The 23,457-nt window shown below is 42.8% G+C and overlaps 1 protein-coding gene across 7 annotated transcripts in view; it reads right to left on the bottom strand.

The window, feature by feature from the left end:
- Positions 1–23,457, bottom strand: part of ELMO1 (engulfment and cell motility 1) — a 521,901-nt gene that overhangs the window by 382,228 nt on the left and 116,216 nt on the right. For all 7 annotated transcript variants that reach the window (XM_059396569.1, XM_059396564.1, XM_059396568.1 and 4 more), the window contains 2 exons: positions 17,259–17,299; positions 15,995–16,067 (listed from right to left, as the gene is read on the bottom strand). In XM_059396569.1, the coding sequence (XP_059252552.1) occupies positions 15,995–16,067; positions 17,259–17,299 (114 nt within the window). The remainder of the gene's footprint in view (positions 1–15,994; positions 16,068–17,258; positions 17,300–23,457) is intronic.

The raw sequence follows: 23,457 nt of genomic DNA, 5'->3' as shown, positions 1-23,457 counted from the left end.
GGCCATATGACAGTTTCAATCATCTGAGTATAACAGAAGATTCCAGAGAACTTCTAAGCCTTGATCACAAAGAGCCATGCAGCTTCTGCTCGGCTCTCTTAAAACACTGGCTCTTAGAAAGTGCCCTCTTGGGGAGCTTCCCAGAATCCTGTCACATACTCTAAGGAAGCCCAACCCACAAGCAAAGGCCACATGTAGGCACTCCCGTTTACAGTCCCAGCTGAGCTGAGCCTTTGAGTCATCCCAGTCCAGCAGTCAGACATGCCAGTGATGACGCTTCCAAATGATTCCATCCCCCAGATATGTGTGTCTTTCCAAACGAGACTTCAGACATCAAGCAATGACAAGGCATCATCCTTGCTCTGCCGCGTCCAAATCCATGACCCAGAGCATCAGTGAGTATAACTAATCCTTTCCACTGAGAATGGGTTTTTATTTTAGGTTTCTAGGTTTGGGGTGCTTGGGGATTCAACAACAGATAACTGGAGCAATGGAGATTAAAAAGAAATGACCATGCAATGATTAGTACCATAAATTAGCTGAGATCACAGTGGAAAGAGTGGGCAACCTAGAACCCCATGTCATACACTGTCACAGCCTGAAAACAATTCAAGCAGGTGGAGGTTAAGATCTCTTTCCTCTGCTCTCTCTCTCTGGTCTGTCTACTTGACTTTCTTTCTTTTTTTATTTCTCTTTTTTCTTCGGATCTTTGCTCATACCTATCCCTTAAGTCTGCCCTTGGGTCACTGATTTACTGTTGGAGGGTTATTCATTTTTCATGAAACAAATATTTATGGAGCATTGTTCTAGACATTAGGATAACAAAAGTGAGAAAATCTAACTTTGCCCTTGACCTTGTAATAGAATGTTTTTCAAACTATGGTTCACAATGATTAATAATTACAAAACCATCCTGATGGGTCCTAGCAAACATTTTAAAAATAAAAATAATGCAGAAAATAACACACTAAAACTAACAACAAAAAAAGGATTTCTAAGTAGTATAACGAGTATTGTTTCATGAATCCTTTATCCTTGGACACAAGCACACGATGTCTACATTGTGTTTCCATCCTAAAACTTTGACAAACATAGTCTAAGAGCTAGACAAAAATAAACCTCATTTCTGATGTATAAAAAACATGAATGAGATTGTGTTTAGGAAATTTGCAATTAAGTTGCTGGCTCTGGAACACATTGTAACAATCAGAGTCATTCTCCTCTATAGATAACCGGTTTTGGGGTTTTTTTGTTTGTTTGTTTGTTTTAACTGTTGTTAGCTTTGTTTAGAAGGAGTGTTCTAGTGTTTCTAGGGCCATTTTTGGTAAACAAGTGCCTGTCTTCAGCATGTATCACTCATTGTGTATCTGAGCATTACACAGTTAAATGTTTGAGTACTTGAGTCAATCTATTCATTGGTTTAATAGCTGAACTAGAGAACATGGAATTATCATGACCTCTGGCATTTATCTTTGCCTGCAATTCTAGAAGCAGTCATATCTTACCAAACCCAAGCTAGGGAGCCTAAGGGGGGAAAAAAAATTAGCTGCCTGTGTAATCAGCATGATAGCCTCCATCCACAGTCAGTGGTAAACATTAAATAACATGTCATAAAACCACTGACATCTGAGAAATACTGATGGCAGTCAGTACCTCCTCTCTCCTGCACCCTCTCATTTATGTGACTCAACTCAGACGGGCTTTTTTCCCCCCTTCATCCTGAAATAAGTATATATTCTTCCAAGTCTTCCCTAGAGGAAAAGCAGCAAATGATTTAAAATGATAGCTCTCATCTAATTCCTGAACTCTAATTAGGAAATTCTAAAACCACCCAAAAAAATGTTTTTACAGAAAACTTCAGAAAGTCTACTGCCAATTTAGCTTGAGTCACTGAGAGCAAAACAGCGGGACAGAGGTGAGATGACATTCCCAGAGAAGGCAATGGCTGGTGGAAGCCCAGTGCCCGGGCCAGAGAGCTTGTGAGCAAAAAGTACGATCTGAGGCACGTACGCACGTGTGTGTGAGGGGGTGTGTTTCAATTTTCACAGGTTATGCTTAAGGGACTGAGAAAAGGCTGAGGGAAGCAAAAGCCGTACATACCTCTCCTTCCTATCCCAAGCATCACCACAGCAATCAAATACCCAAGTGTGCCATACGGCCATCATAGCTCAACGCCAGCCTTTTGTCTTCATTTACTTAACTGGGAAAAATCTAATAGATCTAATAAAAACTAAATTGTTAATAATATTAGTAATCTTTTGGTTCCTGACTTGAAGAAACTCAAAATGAAAGGTCTGGGGATGAATATAAACCACTCTTGGTGCACACATGGCCAGATGTTACAGACTGAACGTTTGTATCTCCCCAAAATTTGTTTGTTAAATCCTAATGCCCAGGATGATGGTTCTAGAAAGTGGCGCCTTTTTGGGAAGGTGGGCCTTTACCTTTATGAATGGGATTAATGTCCTTATAAAAGAACCCTAGGGAGCTTTCTCTCTCCTGCCACGTGAGGGCACAATAACAAGATGGCGGTCTCTGAACCAAGAAGCGAGGCCCTCACTAGACATCAAATCTGCCGAGACAAAGGTGCTTCCAGAACTGTGAGAAATAAAATGTGGTTATTTATAAGCCAGTCTATGGTATTTTATTATAGCAGCCTGAAAGGACTAAGACACAAGCAAATAAAGGATGACCTATTTCAAAGCATTCTTTGTGTTGGTCAAAATTCTGGCTCCAACCTTTACTCTTGGTGACTTGTTTCCACCATATGGACATGTGTACTGCCAACTGCAAACAGTTGCATTCAGTGGTTTACTGGTTATTGGAAAATGGGTCACCACAGTGGAGTGTGACTGTCACAAGCTTCTCCTTCATTTAATGAAAAAGACTGTGGGGGGTAGAAAATGCCAACAAGGTTCCTAAGTTATGGGCCATATTTTCCTTCACAGAAACGCTTAAGTATTTATTTACGCCTAGCATTCTCTCTGCTCTCCTGTGACCACTGCTTCCTCAGAGCCAATTGCCTGACATAAAGAACTTGAGATGGGTGAGCCACATGAATATTAATGGTTCCCCACGGTGAGATAAAGTAAAATGCACTTTCTCAGAATTGAACTATCACATAAATAAGGGTAAATTATCATTCACAACTACAGTTTGATTCTCAGCTTTTGTTATTTGCTACAATAAAAATAAGAATGATAATACTGACTTGGAAAGTGGATTACTGGCTGATTATCTGCACAATAAAGACCTATTTGTATAATATAAGGTACAGTGGGGGGGCACTCTTATTTCTCCCTCCCCACAGCTATTGCTGTGAACTGGAGATACATTCCCAAAGTCAACCCCTTTTTCTCTTTGGCTCATGTATTCCAAACAGAGAGTAGTACTTTAATCCATGCAACTGGTTTAATTATTATTCTATGAAACTTCATGAATCTTCCAAAAATTTTAATTGATATCCAACTAAGTATAGATGGTGGGGTGGGGGGAGGTAGAGAGAGAGAGAGAAAGAGAGAATGTTTATACTGTACTTTTTTGGGAAAAGATAATTAATAAGCTTTGGGGGACCAAAAGCCAACCAAAACTTTTAACACTGATTCAAGACTCTAAGAGAAGCATTAAGATTCATTTACTCACCCTACAATTCCTCCACCGTGAATAATCTGAAAGTGTATGCGCATATTCTGGTAATTGAATTAACCAACGTCATACATAATTTATTAAGAGACTAATTGTACTTTCTATCTTGCAAAGAAAACTGCATCATATTAAATCAACAAACAGTCCTCAAACACCTACTTATTTTGTTCAAGGAATCAGGTGAGACACTGTGACAGGGATCTAGGGGTGGATTTTGGATTGCAAGGCATTTCTAAGCCCAGGGAAAAGAAAATACAAATTAGCACACACATTGTTAAACATCAGTCCAAGGCAACAGCAAAGAGATGCAGGTTCTGATTAGCTAATAAATGAACTTAAGAGATAGTAACCTAAAGCAGCAATGATTCTGGATAGCAGTAGAGAAGAAGGGAACACATTTACGAAAACTTCCAAAATTGGGGTTAAGATGATCTCAGGCAAGCGGTACCTGAATGGCTCAGCCAGTTTGGGCTCAGGTCATAAGGTCCTGGGATCAAGTCCCCCTGCAGGCTCCCTGCTCAGCAGGGAGTCTGCTTCTCCCTGGGCCCCTCCCCACTGCTTGTGTGCTACCCTTTCTTCCAGCTCAAAGAATTTAGGGTTGGTAAGGAGAGGTCAGCTGGCCTGCCGTGGTGGTGATTTTAATAACACTGTTTCCAGTATGTGTTTGTTGCTGAGAGTCACCTCCCCAGAAGCAAGGAGTATGTCCTTTCCCGTCTTTATCCCCAGCACCTCTCCTGTACCTGAAGCACAATGAGAGCGAGGGGCGGGAGAGGGAGTAGGATTAAATTTCCAAGTTTTATTTGGAGAACACTGGGGCAGTTTGTCTAACGCGGGGGGAACAAGAGAAAGACAGCAACATTGAGCATGTTGCCTGGCGTTAGACTGTGATGCACACTGATGGCCAAGGGAAAGAAGGAAGGAAGTCGGACCTTCTCAGCAACAGTGGAAACCAACCAGAATGAGGCCCCCAATTCAGGGAGCATCCAGGCCTATTAGCCAATTCAAATTCATAATACGGGTTTTCATCATCAGCAGGAATCAGGGGAAAGATTCAGAGGCTGCTCCCACTTCACGTGGTAGCATTCCAGTATGGCACCGGGACCACCCAGACTTGTTAAAAATGCTCAAACCCCAGTCTTGATCTACTGAATCCAAATCTCTAGATTTGACATGTGATCTACATTTAAGTATGAGAGTTGCTGTTCTGGAAAATGAACATATCCTGGCCGGGGTGGGGGTGGGGGGGTGGAGGGGTGGGAGAGAGGAACAGGACACAGATTTACTATCTAGAGAGTAAAGCACTACATATTATACCGTAAATACACTAAAACCATTGCAATGTATACATTATCGGGCAGATTATATGGTGTATGAGTCAGATGTTTAAAAAATAAAGCAGAAGAGTTCAGATCCTACTTAAAAGATTTTTTTTTTAATGTGTACTGAATCCAAAAATGCAGGGCCGAGGTGATGACTCATCAAATATGATTCAAAAATCAAATTCTCAATAATCTATCCAAACTTGACCCCCACAGTGATCCACTGGTGTCATTCTAGTCTACACCAGACTGAAAAGTCTATGAAATCAGGCGCTTCATTATCTTTCTCACCTCAGGATATTTAACTGTCAAATCTGAGCAAATAAATTTCTCCCTCTTGTACTCTTATTTACTACCGATTTTTTTTCTACTTATTTTTTTTCTTATTTACTACCGATTTTTTTTTCTACTTATTTTCCAATGAATATCAGTTAGAAAATTTTTACATTCTAAATTAGGAGTACCCAAAAGGGAAGTTAAATTGGATATGTTAGTTGGGTAACTGTAAGTTAACGTTTTATCTGGCTGGGCAGATCAACAAATTCATCAAGAAGTTATCACTGAGAAAATAAATAAAAAGAGCAATTTTATTTAACAGCAATGTGTTATTATTAACCTTAGCCAGGATATCAAGGAGATTAATAGATAGCAAGCATTTCAAGAAGATTCTTATCTGGTCTCATTTTCTCCTTGGAATCAAAAGTGCCACCTGGTATTTGATGTCAGTCTGTAGATATATTTCAGAATACCCTTGCATTTCTTTCTTCTCCATAGTAACAGGTTTTCTGACCATTCCTAACATAGGCTGACCACTCTTCCCATACGGTGCATTCAGACTACTCACTGGGGAGTCTATAATCCAATCATTTATAATTTAGCTTAAGACCCTCTGAAGGCTCCCCAGTGCTCTCAGAATACAGTTTAAAATCCCAGGGGCACCTGGTGGCTCAGCTGGTTAAGCATCCAACTCTTGATCTCTGCTCAGGTCTTGGTCTCAAGGTTGTGAGTTCAAGCCCCACGTTGAGCTCCATGCTGAATGTGAAGCCTACTTTTTAAAAAGTTTAAAATCTTTATTATGGCCTGATAAGGTCTTGAGAATTGAGGCTTATGCAAAAACTCCCTAGATATGACTTGCGCATTTTAAAGGCCTCCCCTGTCATTTGTCTTAGATCTCTGCTTAAATGTCCCCTGCTCCAGGCTAAATTAGGTCTGGATGCTTTCATCTGTCCTTGTGACACTTACAATTATAACTGGTTAATTTGGGGTAAATACTTATTTGTCTGTCTTCCCTTCCGGATTTTGAGAATCATGAAAGTTGGAACTATCTTGAGCTCAGCGCAGTGCCTGGCACAAAGGTCAACACAAGTTCTTTTTAATCGAATATATGCATACATGGTTGTTGTTGTTTTTCCTCTCCGCATGGCTGTTTCTGTTTGACAGACGTGGATTATGAGCGGGCAGATCCAGTACAAGTGGCCTGTCTAGTAGAGTCCACTGCTTTCCAAAAGCTAGTGACAGGCGTGCCAGCAGCCATTAGGGCAAGGAGCATCCGTAACAGAAGTCAGGTTCAATCACTAGTCACAAAAGAAAGAACTCAGCAGCGAGGCACATGTGAACGTGGAGTCTTTAACAAGTCCACAGCAGGCAGCGGGTTGTGAGAGAAGACAAGGGAGAGAGCAAAGGGGCAGCACGAGAGAAATGCTTGGAGTCAGGAGCCCCAGGAGAGCTGGAGGCACAGGGCAAGGTGAAAAGCAGGACCATTTTTCTTTGCGTTCCTGCCTGCTGAGAGCCAGGCCCAGGGCATTGGCCCAGGCCTGCAGGTGGTGGCCTGTGCTGGTCACAGCTGGCTGAGGGGTAGGCTTGCAAAGGCAGCAACAGTGGCTTCCGATGAACAAATCCAGAATCTTATACCACAGGCAGCAAAAAGGCAATGTAATGTGGTTGGGTCAGGAAATTTACAACATTCCTGGGCTCTGGTTTGCTCAAATTAGGATGCCAATCCCAGTGAAAGTTCTTTGATCAGTTTAAGTAAAGGGGCAGGACTGAAAAGCGCCAGAGGGTCCTCTCACAGGGGTGCAAAGACAGGACACAGAGAGCAGAGAGGGAATTCAGGATGGGGAGCTTCTCCCTCTCCACCTCCTCTGACTCCCTCAGGGCCCTTCATCTCCACATAACCTCAATCCTTCCTGCAGGACGGTTTTACTCTGTGCCCTTATGGTTCAGTCCACCAAGCCCCGTCTTTATAGCTTGCAGGAAGATGCGTCTTCCATCGAACGTGATTCCACAGGACTTTCCTGTTCCAGCGAATGCCATCACCCAACTCACCTCGCAATTTCAGATTCTCAGAAGAGAATGCAAGGGGGCCCAGCTAGGGTACGGTGTCAGATCCTGGTGCCATTAGCTGAGGGGCAATAGGAAAAGGACACGTGGCACCAGGTCTCAGAGCTGCTCCTCCCAGAAACCAGGAGCAGGACAGCTCCCCAGGAAAAGACGTGCCTCAGTCCGCTCTATATTCTGTTTGCTGGTGGTGCTGGTGGTGTTGGTCTGTGTATGTGTGTTACTTTCTTCAAGGAAGAGCACATTCCAAACACGAGGCTTCCTTAAACTATTACACTTAAATACAGCCCTTGTATTTATTCTCCCTGGTTAACCCTCCCTTGTAATGATTTTTCAGTGACTTTCAAATATTTTTTACCCCCACCCAAGGGAAAAACTAAGACTATCCACATATTATCTGTGAATGTATGAGAAGCAAATATTTCACAAAACGACACATATAACAGACTGTTACTTTTGTACTCTCTTATATGCCATTCTTTTTCTTTTTTTAAGATTTTATTTATTTATTTGACAAAGATCACAAGTAGGCAGAGAGGGAGACACAGAGAGAGAAAGGAGGAAGCAGGCTCCCCACTGAGCAGAGAGCTGAACGTGGGGCTCGATCCCAGGACCCTGGGATCATGACCCGAGCCAAAGGCAGAGGCTTTAACCCACTGAGCCACCCAGGCACCCCTTATATGCCATTCTTAAAGCTCTTGTGACTGACTAAAATGATTTCATTCCCACTAATGAGTAATGATCTACAGTTTGGAAAATGCTACTATTAATTCTATTGTTCTGTAATTTTATTATTGAAAAAGTTTTACACTTTCATATTATACTTAAAATAGAAAAAAGTTCCCCTATCTTTTCTCAGAAATACCTCCAATCCCACAAAATTTTAGCCACTTTTAAAAGATGAACCAAATTGGCGTGAGATGTCTAGTGCTTAAGGACACCAACACGAAACAGGAAGATGAGGTTAACACGAACATCCTTACTCTCTCCTTTTATTAGATAGCCTGTGTCCATCACAAAAAAGGGGCATGTTTGAAATACAAACTCCCCAAGGCATATGTCCAAATTTGAATTGTTTTCATCATGGCATTCTTGAGCGAGGCACGCGACAGCCATGTTCTGTTCTGTGTAGCAACCCATAGAGACATGTGCCCCTGTGTTAGCTGAGCCTGTTCAGACGTGCCATCCACCACCTCTGTAGAAAGCTGACTCTCCCACACAGAGATGGAACCTTACTAGCCTTACTAGCCTTGTCCCAATGGAAAAGAAGCTCTACTGGTGAGGAATTTCTCAGACAAATACTTGGTTGAGCAATGCCAATCAAACTGGGTTACTGGGTCAAAGGTGTATGTAAATTCAAAGGCTTTCTGGAGGACCAAGAGCAAAGAATGAGGACGTTCAGCAGAGGAAACCGGGGAGGTAAAAGAAGAGGATGGAAAAATCTACTTTCATCTCCGGCACCCAGACCTGACGTGCCTCCCATTCGTGGTTGGGCATGACGAGAACTGCCGAAATGCCTGCCTGGGTCACAGAAGAGCCTAAGAGTGTGGGACGCTGACTCTGGAATTGGTCTTTCTGGGTCCAGTCCCAGTTCACTTACTTACACGGCTGAGCCTCAGTTGTTCCCTCTGTAAAAAGGAATGTGTAACAGTTAAACTTGGTTCACAGGCTTCTTCTGAAGATTCAGTAAGACGAGCCGGCCACGTGAGGCTCTTGGCAGAGACAGTTTGCCACACAGTAAGCATCTGACAAATGCTCATGGCAGTTGCTCCCTCCAGCCAAATAAGTCCTCAACTGGCTTACCAGGGTGCTAAGACTCACAAAGAGAGTTCGGTCTTTGAAGGAATATATTTCCCAAATTCAGGTCAGATGTAGTTATCCTGCTCTAGGATCCTTTTTGTCCCGTCTTTCCTTCTATAATTACTTGGTTCTCTCATTCCCTTCCTCAAAATTGCCCATTTTGAGACTCTCTCCTCTACTTGACCTTGAGATCAAGAGAATGGAACATATTCTTCTCACTAAGGTCTTTGTAGAGGCCAGGTCTCGTGTGTGATAACTGAAATGAACTCCACAGCATAATTAAGTGTCTCCTGACTGGGCAGGACATACAAATCCCAGGGACACACACTCCCTATCTGCCAGCTTCTGGGAGGCTCCAGACCTCTGAGAACTGAGAGCACCTAGGAAGTTAAGAATGACATAAAAATGACCTCATTTCCTTCCCAAAGGTTGCTGATGTCAGCTTTGCCCAGAGAGCCCGAATGAGGCATGTTAATCTCTCTTACTACACAGTAAGAATTCATCTAAACAAGATACTGCTAAGGTATATTATGATACTTTATATATTCGGCAACAGGTGGTTAATGGTAGAGTATATAGTCTACTAATGGTGGCCTTCACCATGCCCCATACTCTCTGCATGCTTAAGGGTAAGGATGATCTGGCAGCTTTCCTAAGAAGAGTGGCATTAGTACAATTATACTACCTTAGACAATCATACAATCCATACCGAAGGCAAATGAAAATGTACTATTGACCAGTGATAGCACAAGACTCAGGAACCCCAATGCCCAACTCAATCAAAAATCCACATATAATTTTTAACTCCTTCAAAACTGAGCTACTAATAGCCTGCTGTTCACTGGAAGCATTGCCAGTAACATAAGGAGCCAATAAACACATATTTTGTATGTTATATGTATTATATACTGTGTTCTTACAATAAAGTTTGAGAAAAGAAAATGTTATTAAGAAAATGATAAGAGATAATACATTTACAGTAACTGTACTGTATTTACATTTAAAAAAATCTATGTATAAGAGGACCCATGTAGGTCAAACCCATGTTGTTCAAAGGTCAACTGTATTTGTTAATCCCTTGTGAGTGGAAGTCTACCTATTACAACTTCCTCCAAGTTATCCTCTTAGGGAATAAAGAAGCCACAGACTGAAGCTATGATCACAGGCTGTAGCCTCCTGTATTTATTTTCTTGAGCTGGTTACCATCAGGATCACTGGCCTGGAGTCCATACAGAAAAGGCATCATGAACAAACTGGGCCCAGGCAACAGGGATTGAGGGTTTCCAGGAGGTGACCTAGAAAGTTTTGCAGAAAGACCCACCTGGGGCCTCAGCCTGACCACTGCCCAAGTGCGTGACCTCAACAACCTGTTGCTTGACCTCTTTCACTGTAAAATGGACACAATAACACATGCATCACAAGACCAAAAGGAGATAATGAGCTGAAATGTTTAGCACTTGCTCTATATAAAACTCTCTTGGGGAAGACAAGTTCCACTGGAATACTTAAAGTAAACATACACTTCACAAAAATAAACAAGTGGGATATGTCAAACTGAAGAGCCTACTTCATAGTAAAGGAAACCATCAACAAAATGAAAAGGCAACTCATGGAATGCGAGAAAACAACTACAAATCATATATCTGATAAGAGGTTAATATGCAAAATATACAAAGAACTCATACAACTCAATGGCCAGTAACCGAAACAATCCTCTTAAAAAATGGGCAGAGAAACTGAATAGGCGTTTTCCCAAAGCCATACAGATGGCCAAAAAATACATGAAAGGTGCTCAACCTCACTCATTTTCAGGGAACTGCAAATCCAAACTACAATGAGGTATCACCTCACACCTGTGAGAATGGCCATCATCAAAAGCATACATAAGTGTTGGCCAGGATGTGGAGAAAAGGGAACCTTCAGACACCACTGGTGGGAATGTAAACTGGTGCAGCCAAGAGAGAAAATAATACGGAGGTTCCTCAAAATTTCAAAAATGAAACTATCATATGAACCAGCAGCCCCACTTTTGAATATTTATCCAAGGAAATGAAAAGAGGCTAGCTATTGAAGAGACACGTGCACTCCCACGCTCATTGCAGCATTACTCATGACAGCCACGACACCCTTAGTGTCTGTCAACACATGCATAAAAAACAGGAGGTGCATGTATGTGACGGAATATTACTCAACCATGAGAAAGAAGGAAAGCTTGCCACTGGCAACAACATGGATGGACCTTGAAGGCATTACGCTAAGCAAGGTAAGTGGGACAGAGAAAGACAAATACTACATGGTATCCCTTAAGTCAAACTCACGGAAACCAGGAGTAGAAGAGTAGTTGGGGCGCTTGGGTGACTTGGCCGGTAGAGTGTCTGACTCTGGGTTCCGGCTTGGGTCATGATCTCATGGGTCGTGATGTGGGGCCCTTGTCAGGCTCTGTGATCAGTAGGGGAGTCTACTAGAAGATTTCTCTCCCTCTGCCCCTCCCCCCACTCACGCTCACGTGTGCGCGCACTCTCTCTCTCTCTCTCTCTTTCTCTAACTCAATAAATAAATCTTGAAGAAAAGAAAAGTGGTTGCCAGGAGCTGGAGTGGAGGGGGCATGGATAGGGAGACCCTGGTAAAAGAACAGAAACTTTCAGCTACAAGACGAACAAGGTCTGACTCTAAGGTAAACTATGATGACTACAGTTGATAATGCTATATTATGTAACCAAAATTTGCTGAGAGAGTAGAACTTAAATGACTCCACCAAAATAAATAAATAGGTGAGGTGATAGATGTGTTAATTATATGGGGGGGAACCCTTTCACAGTGTATACATATCATCAAATCCCCATGAGGGGGGGCATCTGGGTGGCTCAGTGGGTGGGGCCTCTGCCTTTGGCTCGGGTCATGGTCCCAGGGTGCTGGGATCGAGCCCCACATCGGGTTCTCTGCTCAGCAGGGAGCCTGCTTCCTCCTCTCTCTCTGCCTGCCTCTCTGCCTACTTGTGATCTCTCTGTCCAATAAATAAACAAAATCTTTAAAAAAAAAAAAAAAAAGATCTCAGCTCAAATGCCACTCCTTAAGGAAGACTTTGATGACCCTCCCCAGTCCAAGATAGGTCACTAAAAAAAAAAAAAAAAAAATCCCCATGAAGTACACTTAAATACCTTACAATCTTATTTGTCAATTATACTTCCATAAAGCTGAAGATAGACATAAAGATAGACAATTCATTTTTTATTTATTTTTTATTCCCACCTCCCCCTCAGGGACATCACCCTGAAATATAAAAGTTTTGGGGGCAGAATCTGAATTTGTGAGTAGCTTACTCATAACATTCTATAAGGCATTTGCATGCAATGCTATTACTGAGCCCTGCCCAACAACATGACAATCTCTCCCACTGCACTGAAAAACCAAAGTTAATGACCCAATAAGCAAATGAAGACTATTTTGGAAAATATGCTTGGATAACATGAGAGACGTAGGGGAGGTGCCTCCCTGGGGCTCTTAGAATGAGAGTCCCAAGCACCCATCTATCAGTCACAAAATGTGTTAGCTTGTCGAGCCTGGAGAATTCTTCTTCTTTTTTAAAATTACAGGTGATATTTTATCTCTGGCAGAGGGAGGAAGACCACCTCACAGGCAAGAGAAAATCAGTAACTAAGAAGAACATGCATAAGTTTCAAAAATTAGTCACTGGTTACCATGGTGATGCAAATATTACCTAACAACTCACTGGGCTATAAGTAACCAAGATGATACTAAATACATTACTTCAAGATGGAAAATGGGCTCTATTTATAGGAGCACTTGCAAGGAACTAGACGGACCTAACACAGACTAGAGGCAGCCCTGGTTTGCCCCTGTGTCCCAGGATCCGAGGTCCCTCTCCTGCCCTAGGCATGTCAAGTCAAGCTCTGTGTCACATGCACACACAGCTGTGCCCAGGAACAGCTGCAGGAGGAAGAGTGATGACATTTTATTTACAAACAAAGGGCAATGAGTGGGAGGATGAGTCTTCTCACTCCCTAAATGCTTCATAGAAGAAGAATCTCTGCTAGCGCCCACTGAAGATGACCAGACTGGGTGACAGACTTAGGTGGCTGTCCCTTTCAAACTCAACATTAACAGTTTCCTCAGGCAATGCAACATTTTCTAAAAAAGAAATGACTGGGGGGTGCCTGGGTGGCTCAGTGGGGTAAAGCCTCTTCCTTTAGCTCAGGTCATGATCCTGGGGTCCTAGGATCGAGTCCCGCATTGGGCTCTCTGCTCAGCGCAGAGCCTGCTTCCTCCTCTCTCTGCCTGCTTCTCTGCCTACTTGTGATCTCTGTCTGTCAAATAAATAAATAAAATCTTAAGGAAAAAAAAAAAAAAGAAATGACTGGGATGCCTAATAAAATAACAATTTTCCCACAGTTCTAAGGAATTCTAATTTTCTGAGTATACATTAATTTTAATTAGAACAGAAGCATAAATATTATTTGACTTTTTATGTTATTCTAAGAATTCGCGGCACACAAACACACTCCTAAGTCAAACTTAGTACATAACTTGTGTTGACAATGCCCTCTGTCTGGTACACAGGGTACTGGTACCGAAAAGCAGCCTGAAATCTGTATTCCTCCCAGTGGCCCCGGGGTTTCCACATTAGAATTCCAGGGAGGCTCTAAAAAATGCAAAATCCTGGGCCATATTCAAGGTTGATTCAGTCTGAGTCTCTGGGGGTGGGGATCTGAAAACGTACATTTCTGACAGGTTCTCCCTTCAAGCTGATCAATCTCCAGTAAATTAAGGTCTCCTGACAATGAGGACAGAAGATAGGACAAGCCCAGGGGACACAGCCAATGCAGATGAATCAAAGGCAAGGGTATTTGTGATGCCGTGACTTTGGGTTGTGGCTGGACCACAACCCGGGGGGATAACCCCAGCACAACATACATGTATTGTGTGTGTGTATACAACACAAGGATTTGCAAACAACACAGATGTTGTGGTGTGATCTATCCTATTAAATATATTCTCATTTTTAATGCAATTACAGCCAACAAAATTGATATCACCACCCACTAATTAGTGATATTTGAAAAACCTTATTCTAACTTCTATTGCCCTATACCTGCATCTCTTAATAATTTTTACACTTTCTCATATTATGCTCCAAATAGCAGAAACCCATCCAAGCTTTCCCAGTAATACCGCCAAAAAGTTGCAATATTCAAATTATCTCTAAAAGTCGAACCAAGTTGAAATGAGGTAGAATTCTGCTTAAAGATAGCCACAGCAATACATTCAGCAGCAAACGCTTAACTTATTTATTTATATCCTCTTTATGTCACAGAGCATAGCGCACAGAGCACATAAATGCAGGATAGAATAAATGGAAAACATTGAGAAAATGAAGCTGAGGGAATATAAAGACAGGAAACTAACTGTTTGTAGAATGAATCAAAGGAACAAGCAAAATTAAACATAACACAGGCTGGGAAATCTAGTCTACTTGTTTACTCTGAGCTTTCTGTCAATTAGTATGAAGAGGAAAACCTGATCAGTTATGAAAATTCCGAGATCCATCTGGGAAGAACAAAGCAATTTCTAAGAAGGATTTCCAGGTCTCTGGCTATACTCCATCTGGGCTGGACTGAAGGTCACCCCTCAGACACACACACACACACACACACACACACACACACACACACGCCATGACTCCTCTGGGGAGAGCAAGTCCTATTCCAGAGGAATAGGAACCTTGCCATTGCCTCCTCCTTGCACCACCACTTACTTCACAGATAAATTCACAGTCACTCTAGGGACTGCTCATGGGGAGGAACAAAGCCTGGGGCCCGAGGTTACCCAATGTCCCCTCCTCCAGGAACACTTTGTGCTCACTTCTGTCCCAGCACTGGCCACCTTGTTGTAAAGAAAACTGTTCACAGGGTTGACCCTTCCCTCCCCACCACACCCCACAAGGCTATAAAGTTCCATGAGGACAGGACGGGCTCTGTGTATTTCGGTGAATTCTCCATAACAATGAGCTAAATGCTAAGCTCTTCTAGAAATTCCCAAAAGGCAAAGTGACAGAAGCACCAAGTCTGGACTTCCTTTTTGATTCTATCATTTACTACCCCTGGGATATTGGCCAAGCCATCAGACCTCTATGATTCAGCTTCTAATCTATTAACAAAAGCCAGTATTGTGTATAACACAGGTGAGTCTTGAGGAAGAAACCCACAAACAATGGGACTGGCCCAATTCCTGGCACACAATAGGTGCTGAATAAATACTAGCTTTCTCTTCTCCTGTCGAGGATCTCCCTAAGACCTAGTTTTTATTGCTGCCGGAACCACTGTAGTCTTCACCCACTCCCTCCCTCTCCTCCAAGCTTCTTAAAGAATAAAGAAAAAAAAATCACCCAAGAAGAAACCAAGTTCCCAGGAGCCATAGAATACTCCATCCATGTCTACACAACACCACCTTTGAAATGGTTTCTTGTCACTGTTTCAACTACTTTAAATAGGACTTAGAGACCGTTCTTCAGGAAGAAGAAAAAAAAAAAAAAAGAGTCCGAGAAAGGAGTCATTACACCATCAAATAAATTATCTCTCCAGGCAGTAAGAAAGAAAAATTTTTAAAAAATAATAATTTTAAAAAAAAAGAAAAGAGAAATAATTAGTGAATTCACTGTCCGATGGCAAGGGCAGTGGCTAATGGAACGTTGCCTTATTGATACTAAAGCAGCATTGTTTGCTCTGTACACTCTATCTTCATGGACCGTAGAGATTTAAAATTTAGAGCACGATGTCTCATCTAGTCCTGAACAGAGGAAATATCAGTCATGCTTTCATTTTTTTATTTCATTTTTTCATTTTTTTGTCCCCGATCAAACAATGTGGTTGACCTACCTTTTCAGTGATGTAGAAGTTTGAACTATCGGCATGCTGCAGTGCAAAGTACTCATGGTTGGCAAGGGACCACCTTAAAAACAGAAGCACAAACTGATGAGAAAAACAAATGATGGTCATTTTCATTTCTATAGCATGACACGGTTAGAAGAATGAAGCATCCTGCACTTGAAATTGGCCCACACCCAACACACCCCACAATGCGAGCCTAAAACACGAGGACACCAGCCTGACCAACCATTTCCTGTGTGGATGATCTTGGTCTTCTTGGTCATGTTCCCTGCCTAGTGTCTGGAATATTTCATCTTTAGGGCTTTGAGCAGGGGCATTTAAACACAAAGTTACATTCCTCTCCATTTTGGAGGGGTGGAGCAGAAAGAGGGAAAACAACAGAAATGAATACCATTAAATTTTTGGTAACTGTTTCATTCCCACTGCCTCTGTGTTCCACAATTCCCCAGTCAGTATGCTTGCTGCAGATGGAAACATTCCGATTAAGTACCCTGGGGTCTTAAATAAACTCCCAAGTAAGACTCGCTTGGTAATTCTGCTCTGAAAGCAGAAAAACCTCATGAAATGTCCCTACATGCTTTTCCCTTGGACTGGTAGAGCAGCCAAAGACAAGGAGGAAAGCCCTAACACTGGGAAGTTCCTGCGGCTGCCAAACCACACACAAGCTTGTCTTTTAAAATTCTTTTATCTTCTATGGGAACCTAAATGGTCCTCTCGATTTCTATCAGATGAGGTGTGTATTTAACCTCAGGAACTTCAGACTGCTCCCTGCTGGGTAGGATGAATGAACCACAACTTTTCAAAATAAATAAAAGAGATCCCAGTGTGCATACCCCAACCATTTCACACTTTCTGCTCTTTGAGGAACAGAAGTAATTTTTTGGTAAAAGAGGGCATGTAGGGGCATCTGGGTGGCTCAGTGGGTTAAGCCTCTGCCTTAGGCTTAGGTCATGATCTCAGGGTCCTGGGATCGAGCCCCGCATTGGGCTCTCTGCTCAGCAGGGAGCCTGCTTCCTCCTCTCTCTCTCTACTGCCTCTCTGCCTACTTGTGATCTCTCTCTCTGTCAAATAAATAAATAAAATCTTAAAAAAAAAAAAAGAGGACATGTATATCTTACATAGCGATCCGTAATGTCTTTGGGCAGGTCAGGGAGTGGCTTAGGAATAATATTTTATAATAGTTTGGGAATCTTTTATTAGCTTCTCAATTTGTGGACTGAAGCAACTCCGATGAATCCTAAGTCATACTTACCCATCACAGACTTCCTTTATTATTGCAGACAGCGGTTTTTTCTGCAAAATAGCAAAAAAGGGAAATGCTGTTAGTTTCATTTCACCATTTTAAATAAAAAGAAGAAGAAAAAGAAGCCTAATAAAAAGATATCTAAGTAAGGAGAATTTACATTTGCTATTCTTGGCTGTTGTCAATAAGTCAGTTATTTTTCTCAAAGTATAACCTACTGCCATCACCACCAAATATATTACTGATTTACTGCCCTCGTGGTCCTCTTTTCAATTCTTAAGTAATTAGTTGAACAAAATATGCATCATATTCAACTTAGCTGCTTTAAAATCAAGATGAAAACACAGGAGCCAGGGAAGCCCCAAGGTCAAATGATAATGGCAATTTCTTGGGATTAGTACATGAAGCTGGCAACAAGCAGTTCGGCTTTATGCAAACGCGCTCCGATTCATGGCAGTTTTACGAGAACATGTGGCAAATGGAATATGAGGCATTGTGAAACTGTTCCTGTAAAGTGCACAGAATTCTTCTCCTAACCATGGCCCGGACCAACGCCAAACTGTGCAGCAGCTTGAGCTGGACACACTTGAGTAATGAGATGGTGACACCATGTGCTGCGTATCAACTGGCCGGCTGACCACAGCTGTGCTCTAGGCCCGAGAGCCACAGCTGTGCTCCGCCTGCCTCCGGAGGGAAGGAATGCGGCAGACACACACACACACACAGCTCACCCAGGGAATGTTGAAACTTCTCTACTTTGGATGCAAACAGACCCAGTCTGTCCCCTGGGGTGGGTGACAGTGTGTCAACCGAAAGAACAAATCACAGACCAGAAACAAAGGGGTTAGAAAAATCAAAGAAATACAACACATGGTCTTGGATTTTCCGATACAAACATACAAAAAGCTGTCTACATATAAACATGTTCTGCTTCTGTCCCTCTTGAAGGATAATGTGCTATGGGAAAAGGAATTCTCAATCAAGCAGAAGGGCTTCATATCCTAGCCCTGTTCAATTGTCTGCCATGTAACCTACAATTTCCATAATTTGCTGAACCTCAACCAATTTATCTGTAAAATGGGCATAGGGCCTATTCACTACTCTGGGCTGCTGTAAGAATTAAATTACATGGGAATTAATACTAAGAGCAAAAAATTCAAAAAAAAAAAAAAAAAGACAGGTTCTGGCTTCTTACCCCCTCATATCACAGGATAAGTTCCATCTTCTCCTTACATCCTTGCCCTTGGACACAATGCTACTCTATCTGTCCTGTTGGTGAATTATGAACACTATTCACTGAGTCCACCCTCATGGGATGAAAAGAATGTTTGACTAAACTAAAAACCCGGTGGGGAGAAGGGGCACCTAGAATCACTGAGGGGGAAAGGTGCTGGGGGATCCTGAGATCCTGAGCTGGTCTCCTTTAAAATAAGATGAGAAACAGATTGGGGTCTACAAATGAACTTACACGTTGTATAAGCCAAGGGCTTCTTGAGAACTTGTCCACTGTTGATGGCTTTAGCAGTGCGCTGAGGGGCAAGTTCTCACAACCAAATGACAGAGAAAATTTAGGAACAAAATTCTGTCCAGAAGACTAGGACTTAGTGCCTCCAACTGCCAGAGCCTTCTCCAGGCTAATTGTGTTTCGCGATGACCGGCCAGTCCCAGCCCACTCCTCTTACTTTTTGCCTCACAACTGAAATCTCGTATCACAGGGCGGGATGTCAGCCTTAAGTTACATTGAGGTAACAGATCAGACCAAGAGAGCGCTGTTGCTGAAGCAGGAGAAGGCGCCTAAACAACAGCTCCCAGAATTAGGCTTCCCGGCTCAGGTGTCAAGAGAGGAATTTCTTAGATTTTTCGTTCAGGTCTGATTCACATATTTGGAACCAAATCTGAGAAGACAGCAGTCTACGGGCTACTATTATATTTAGAATAGTCTTCACTTGGCTGTATGAAAAGAGTACAGACCACAGGGCATCTCAGAGATTTAACAAAGATTCCAGAAAAGCTCTAAACCACCAATGAAAGAAGGAATCACAGTTAATTGAACATAACGTACCCATCACGCACGTTCACCACTTAAAATGCACGTTATGTGAGGGTGGGGGCAGTCTGCACGCCCCACTTCCCATACCCGCCTCCTCCATTTTTCTCGCGGTTCCAAGGAAGCCTGAGTCCTCACCACCCAAAGCTAGTTCCCAAGGGCCTTTCAGTCCTCAGCTCCCTCAGTGCGGCCACCTTACCGCACACTATGACTATTACCTTCTTTTAAAACCTTCTTTCCAGGGTGCCTATGGGATCTTCTTTAGTTTTGCATGGTTTTAACCAGTAAAACTTCAATAAAATCCAAGAGAGCCTTCATTGTTTCTCTTTTGCCTCTGGGTAACTCCAGATTTCTGGGTTTGTCTCTTCCGCTTTTACCTATTCAGTCAGTTCCTCATTCACTTCAAGGCCGGAGCGTATGTATAGTTCTGGCCCCAAACACTCTCTGGCAGATTTCCGCCGGCTTGCTGGATAAAGCACTGAGCTCTCCTGCAGCCATCTTACTGCTCACAAACAAAAACCATCGCTCTCACCTGTCAGTCTGCCCCAACACCAGCCTGGCCTCAAAGGTCCCCCACCCCCACTGACGTCTTGCCCTCAGGGCAGCACCCCTGCTCAGGAGCAGAGAGCCTCCTTACAACCCCCATTCCTTCACTGGACAGGAAGGCCTGGTTCCAAGGCTTTGTAGCATTTTCACATCATGACTTCTCACCTCCTAACTACTCTTCTAAAACACCCACACTCCTCATCCCAGCTCCTGCTATCAGACCAACCTTCCCCCAGTCCCATCAGCTCCAGCTCTGCCTCCCAAGGCCCAGCGCCATTCTGGAGTACCAGCCCTTCTTTACTAACCACTCACCACAGATTTTGAGTCCAATGTTTCGCCAGTGCACCAAGCTCATTCCCATCTTTCATGACTTCCGACACTTGACTTGCCTGCTTTGGGCAGTTTTTTCACTTACGTGTCTAGAGAATTCATCTTTGCCTGCCCCTTTTCTTTACCCTGTTTTGTGACACACACCTTTACACTGAGTCTCATCATTAATTCTTCCACAACTTCTCTCCCCTTTATTCTTTCCAGACCTTACTCCCACCTTTGTTAAGACTTCTCTGGACGCTATCACCAGAGCCTTGCAAATAAGTCTCTACATCCCCAGTTTTTTTGTTGTTTGTTTTTTGTTTTTTGTTTTTCTCTCCAACCCCTACAAGGACCATCATCAGACAAAATTGGACTTTTCCTACAAACTTTGCTCAGGTCACTCTTCTCGGTCCAATTTCCTCTACAGATCCCCAGTGACCATCACCTATATGGTATAAATCCCTTAATTAACTTGTCATCTGAGGCCTCCCACGATCTGGGCTCAAGAAGTCAAACTTTCTACCAATGTTGTCCATGTTGCCCATGCTTCCAGATTCAGATTCACCAAAATTATCCCACTTCCATACTTTCTTTCACCTTACCCCATTTGTTGAAATGCTCCTCTTTCTGTTTCAGCTCTAACAGTGAATCCTTAGGATCATTTATCTCCATGTCAAAGCCACCTCCTCCAAGCAGACATCCCAACCCCACAGAGATCACTCCCTCTATGTACTTAGCACATTAAATCACTCCTAAAAACTTTATATCTGTCTTATCTTCTTGTCCCTTGAGAACAAGACACCTTAATTCATCTATGTTAATCTCCAGCCTTCAGTACTAGTTACCACGTATACAGGCACTAAGAGAATCTAAAAGGAGACTCAATATATTTCTAGTCAATGGAAAATATACAGATACCCTTTTTGTTAAAACAAAAACCACAACAACAAAAAAAAGTGTTGCTTATAAAGCAAATTATTCTAAAGAATAGCCTGGATTAACTAGCACACAGCCCCCTTTCTACCGTGTAAACTACCCTGGGTGGCTCTAAGCAGCTGTGAGCTGTAAGTGCTTGACACGGGAAGGCTGTCACTACTCCCCGAACAGATAACTCTAGAAGGAGTTACGTGATTCGTGGCTGGAAAGAGCACTGAGCAAGCTGGCTGATGACGAGTGAAACTCAACAGGTGATAAAACAGATACCAAATGACTGTCACCATCCCTTTAGCAAAGTCACGAAGGTGAGCAGCACGACCATAAACAGGACTTAACGAGACACCCCGATACATGCTAGCCTGGTGTCACAGCTTTTCTCACTTCCTGTATACAGCCTTCAGTCTGACACGAGCTCTTTGCCTGACTTAAACTCCAGGCCAAACACTGGCTCTGTCCATGTTTTAGTTAACGTCTGCTCAGGTGACAAAAGAGGCTTCTGCCTATATGCCCAGATGCCTAAGACTAGAGAGTAGGGTGACATCTTGATAGCTTTCAGTAGACCCGAGAAACAATTTGTCTTTCACCTCATGGAGAGAAAAGGCTCCGGAGAAAAGAAAATGTGATCTAAAAGGCTGAAAATTGGTTCTTTTCTCTGTGATTTCAAAGAGCCTAAAGGAACTAGAAATCACATTCTACACTCTGGATATGCCTGGATTTAGAATACTGAGACAAAATTATTTTAACTACCTGAGGACGTTTTCATAACTTAGGAAAATCAAAACTGGGGCACCTGGCTGGATCCATCAGTAAAACCAGGGTCTGAGGGTCTTAAGGTCGTGAGTTTGAGTCCCATGTTAGGTATGGAGCCCACTTAAATTAAAAAAAAAAAAAAAGGAACTAAATGTATTAAGCTTTTGTTTTGAAGGTCAAAACTATCTTCTTGGACTCAGCAGTGAGCTGAGATGGGAAGGGCAGGAATGTATTTAAAGATAACCTGGAGGGTCAGACAATTATCAGAATTCAGCATGGCCGGGATCACCGAAGGCCTCAGACCACCACTCTCTTTTCCTCCTTCCCCTAAGCAATGGTGAGGTCATCTTGCAGTCAACAAAAGTAATCTCTCCACTTTGTATTATTCTGGGAAAATCTTAATGTTGGCAGAAACATTTTTATTTGTCAAAGTATGCATTTCCATATGAATCTGATTGGCAAAGCGCAATGTGCCAACAGTTATAGTCAAGGGGTAGCTTTTTTTGTTTCTTAGGATTTATTCCTCCTGGGGCGCCTGGGTGGCTCAGTGGGTTAAAGCCTCTGCCTTCAGCTCAGGTCATGGTCCCAAGGTCCTGGGATCGAGACCCACATCAGGTTCTCTACTCCACGGGGAGCCTGCTTCCTCCTCTCTCTCTGCCTGCCTCTCTGCCTACTTGTGATCTCGATCTCTCTCTCTCTAAAAAAAGAAAAAGAAAAGATTTATTCCTCCGTTTTAATTTTAACTCTTATTCTCCAAAAGAATTCCTTTATTGAACGTCATTTGCCCAAAACTGTAAGTCCAGAAAGCAAATTTCCTATACAAAAAGATTTTTTTTAATCTACTTTTCATAAAATCAGCTAGGTTTTTGAGGATAGCCAAATTCCCTAGCAATTCATTTTTAATCTTCGTCTCTGGCAACACTCTCTTTTCTCTGGTCCTTAAAGTGGGTGTTGGTCTTTTGCGTTCCTTTTTATTATCTCTCCCTTGCCTTTAATGAAATGCCAGTAAATAAATTCCTGAATCCATGCCTCTCACTCTGACCCCGCTTCTAAGGTCTGGTGCAGCATTTCCGACAACCCCGCGGATGGATCCACGTGGATCCCGTCACCCCTTCAGGCTTAACACTTCATCTTCTTCCTTCCTAAACCAGATCCTCCTCTTGGCTCCCTTTTATCTCAAAAAAAAAAAAAAAAAAAAAGATTCTCCCACCCAAGCCACATGGCTCCTCGATGGCTCATTAAGGAATCCCTGCTTGTTTATTTCGGAGGGGGCAGAGTCCAGCCTGCCTCGAATCTCATTCCCTGGAGACCCTGTGGCTCTGCCCTCACTCTGACCCCGCTTCTAAGGTCTGGTGCAGCATTTCCGACAACCCCGCGGATGGATCCACGTGGATCCCGTCACCCCTTCAGGCTTAACACTTCATCTTCTTCCTTCCTAAACCAGATCCTCCTCTTGGCTCCCTTTTATCTCAAAAAAAAAAAAAAAAAAAAAGATTCTCCCACCCAAGCCACATGGCTCCTCGATGGCTCATTAAGGAATCCCTGCTTGTTTATTTCGGAGGGGGCAGAGTCCAGCCTGCCTCGAATCTCATTCCCTGGAGACCCTGTGGCTCTGCC

Source organism: Mustela nigripes, chromosome 4 (assembly GCF_022355385.1).
Source record: "Mustela nigripes isolate SB6536 chromosome 4, MUSNIG.SB6536, whole genome shotgun sequence".
Classification (NCBI taxonomy): Eukaryota; Metazoa; Chordata; class Mammalia; order Carnivora; family Mustelidae; genus Mustela; species Mustela nigripes.
Note: the sequence above shows the minus strand (reverse complement) of the source record. Positions and strands in the feature narration are given on the sequence as shown.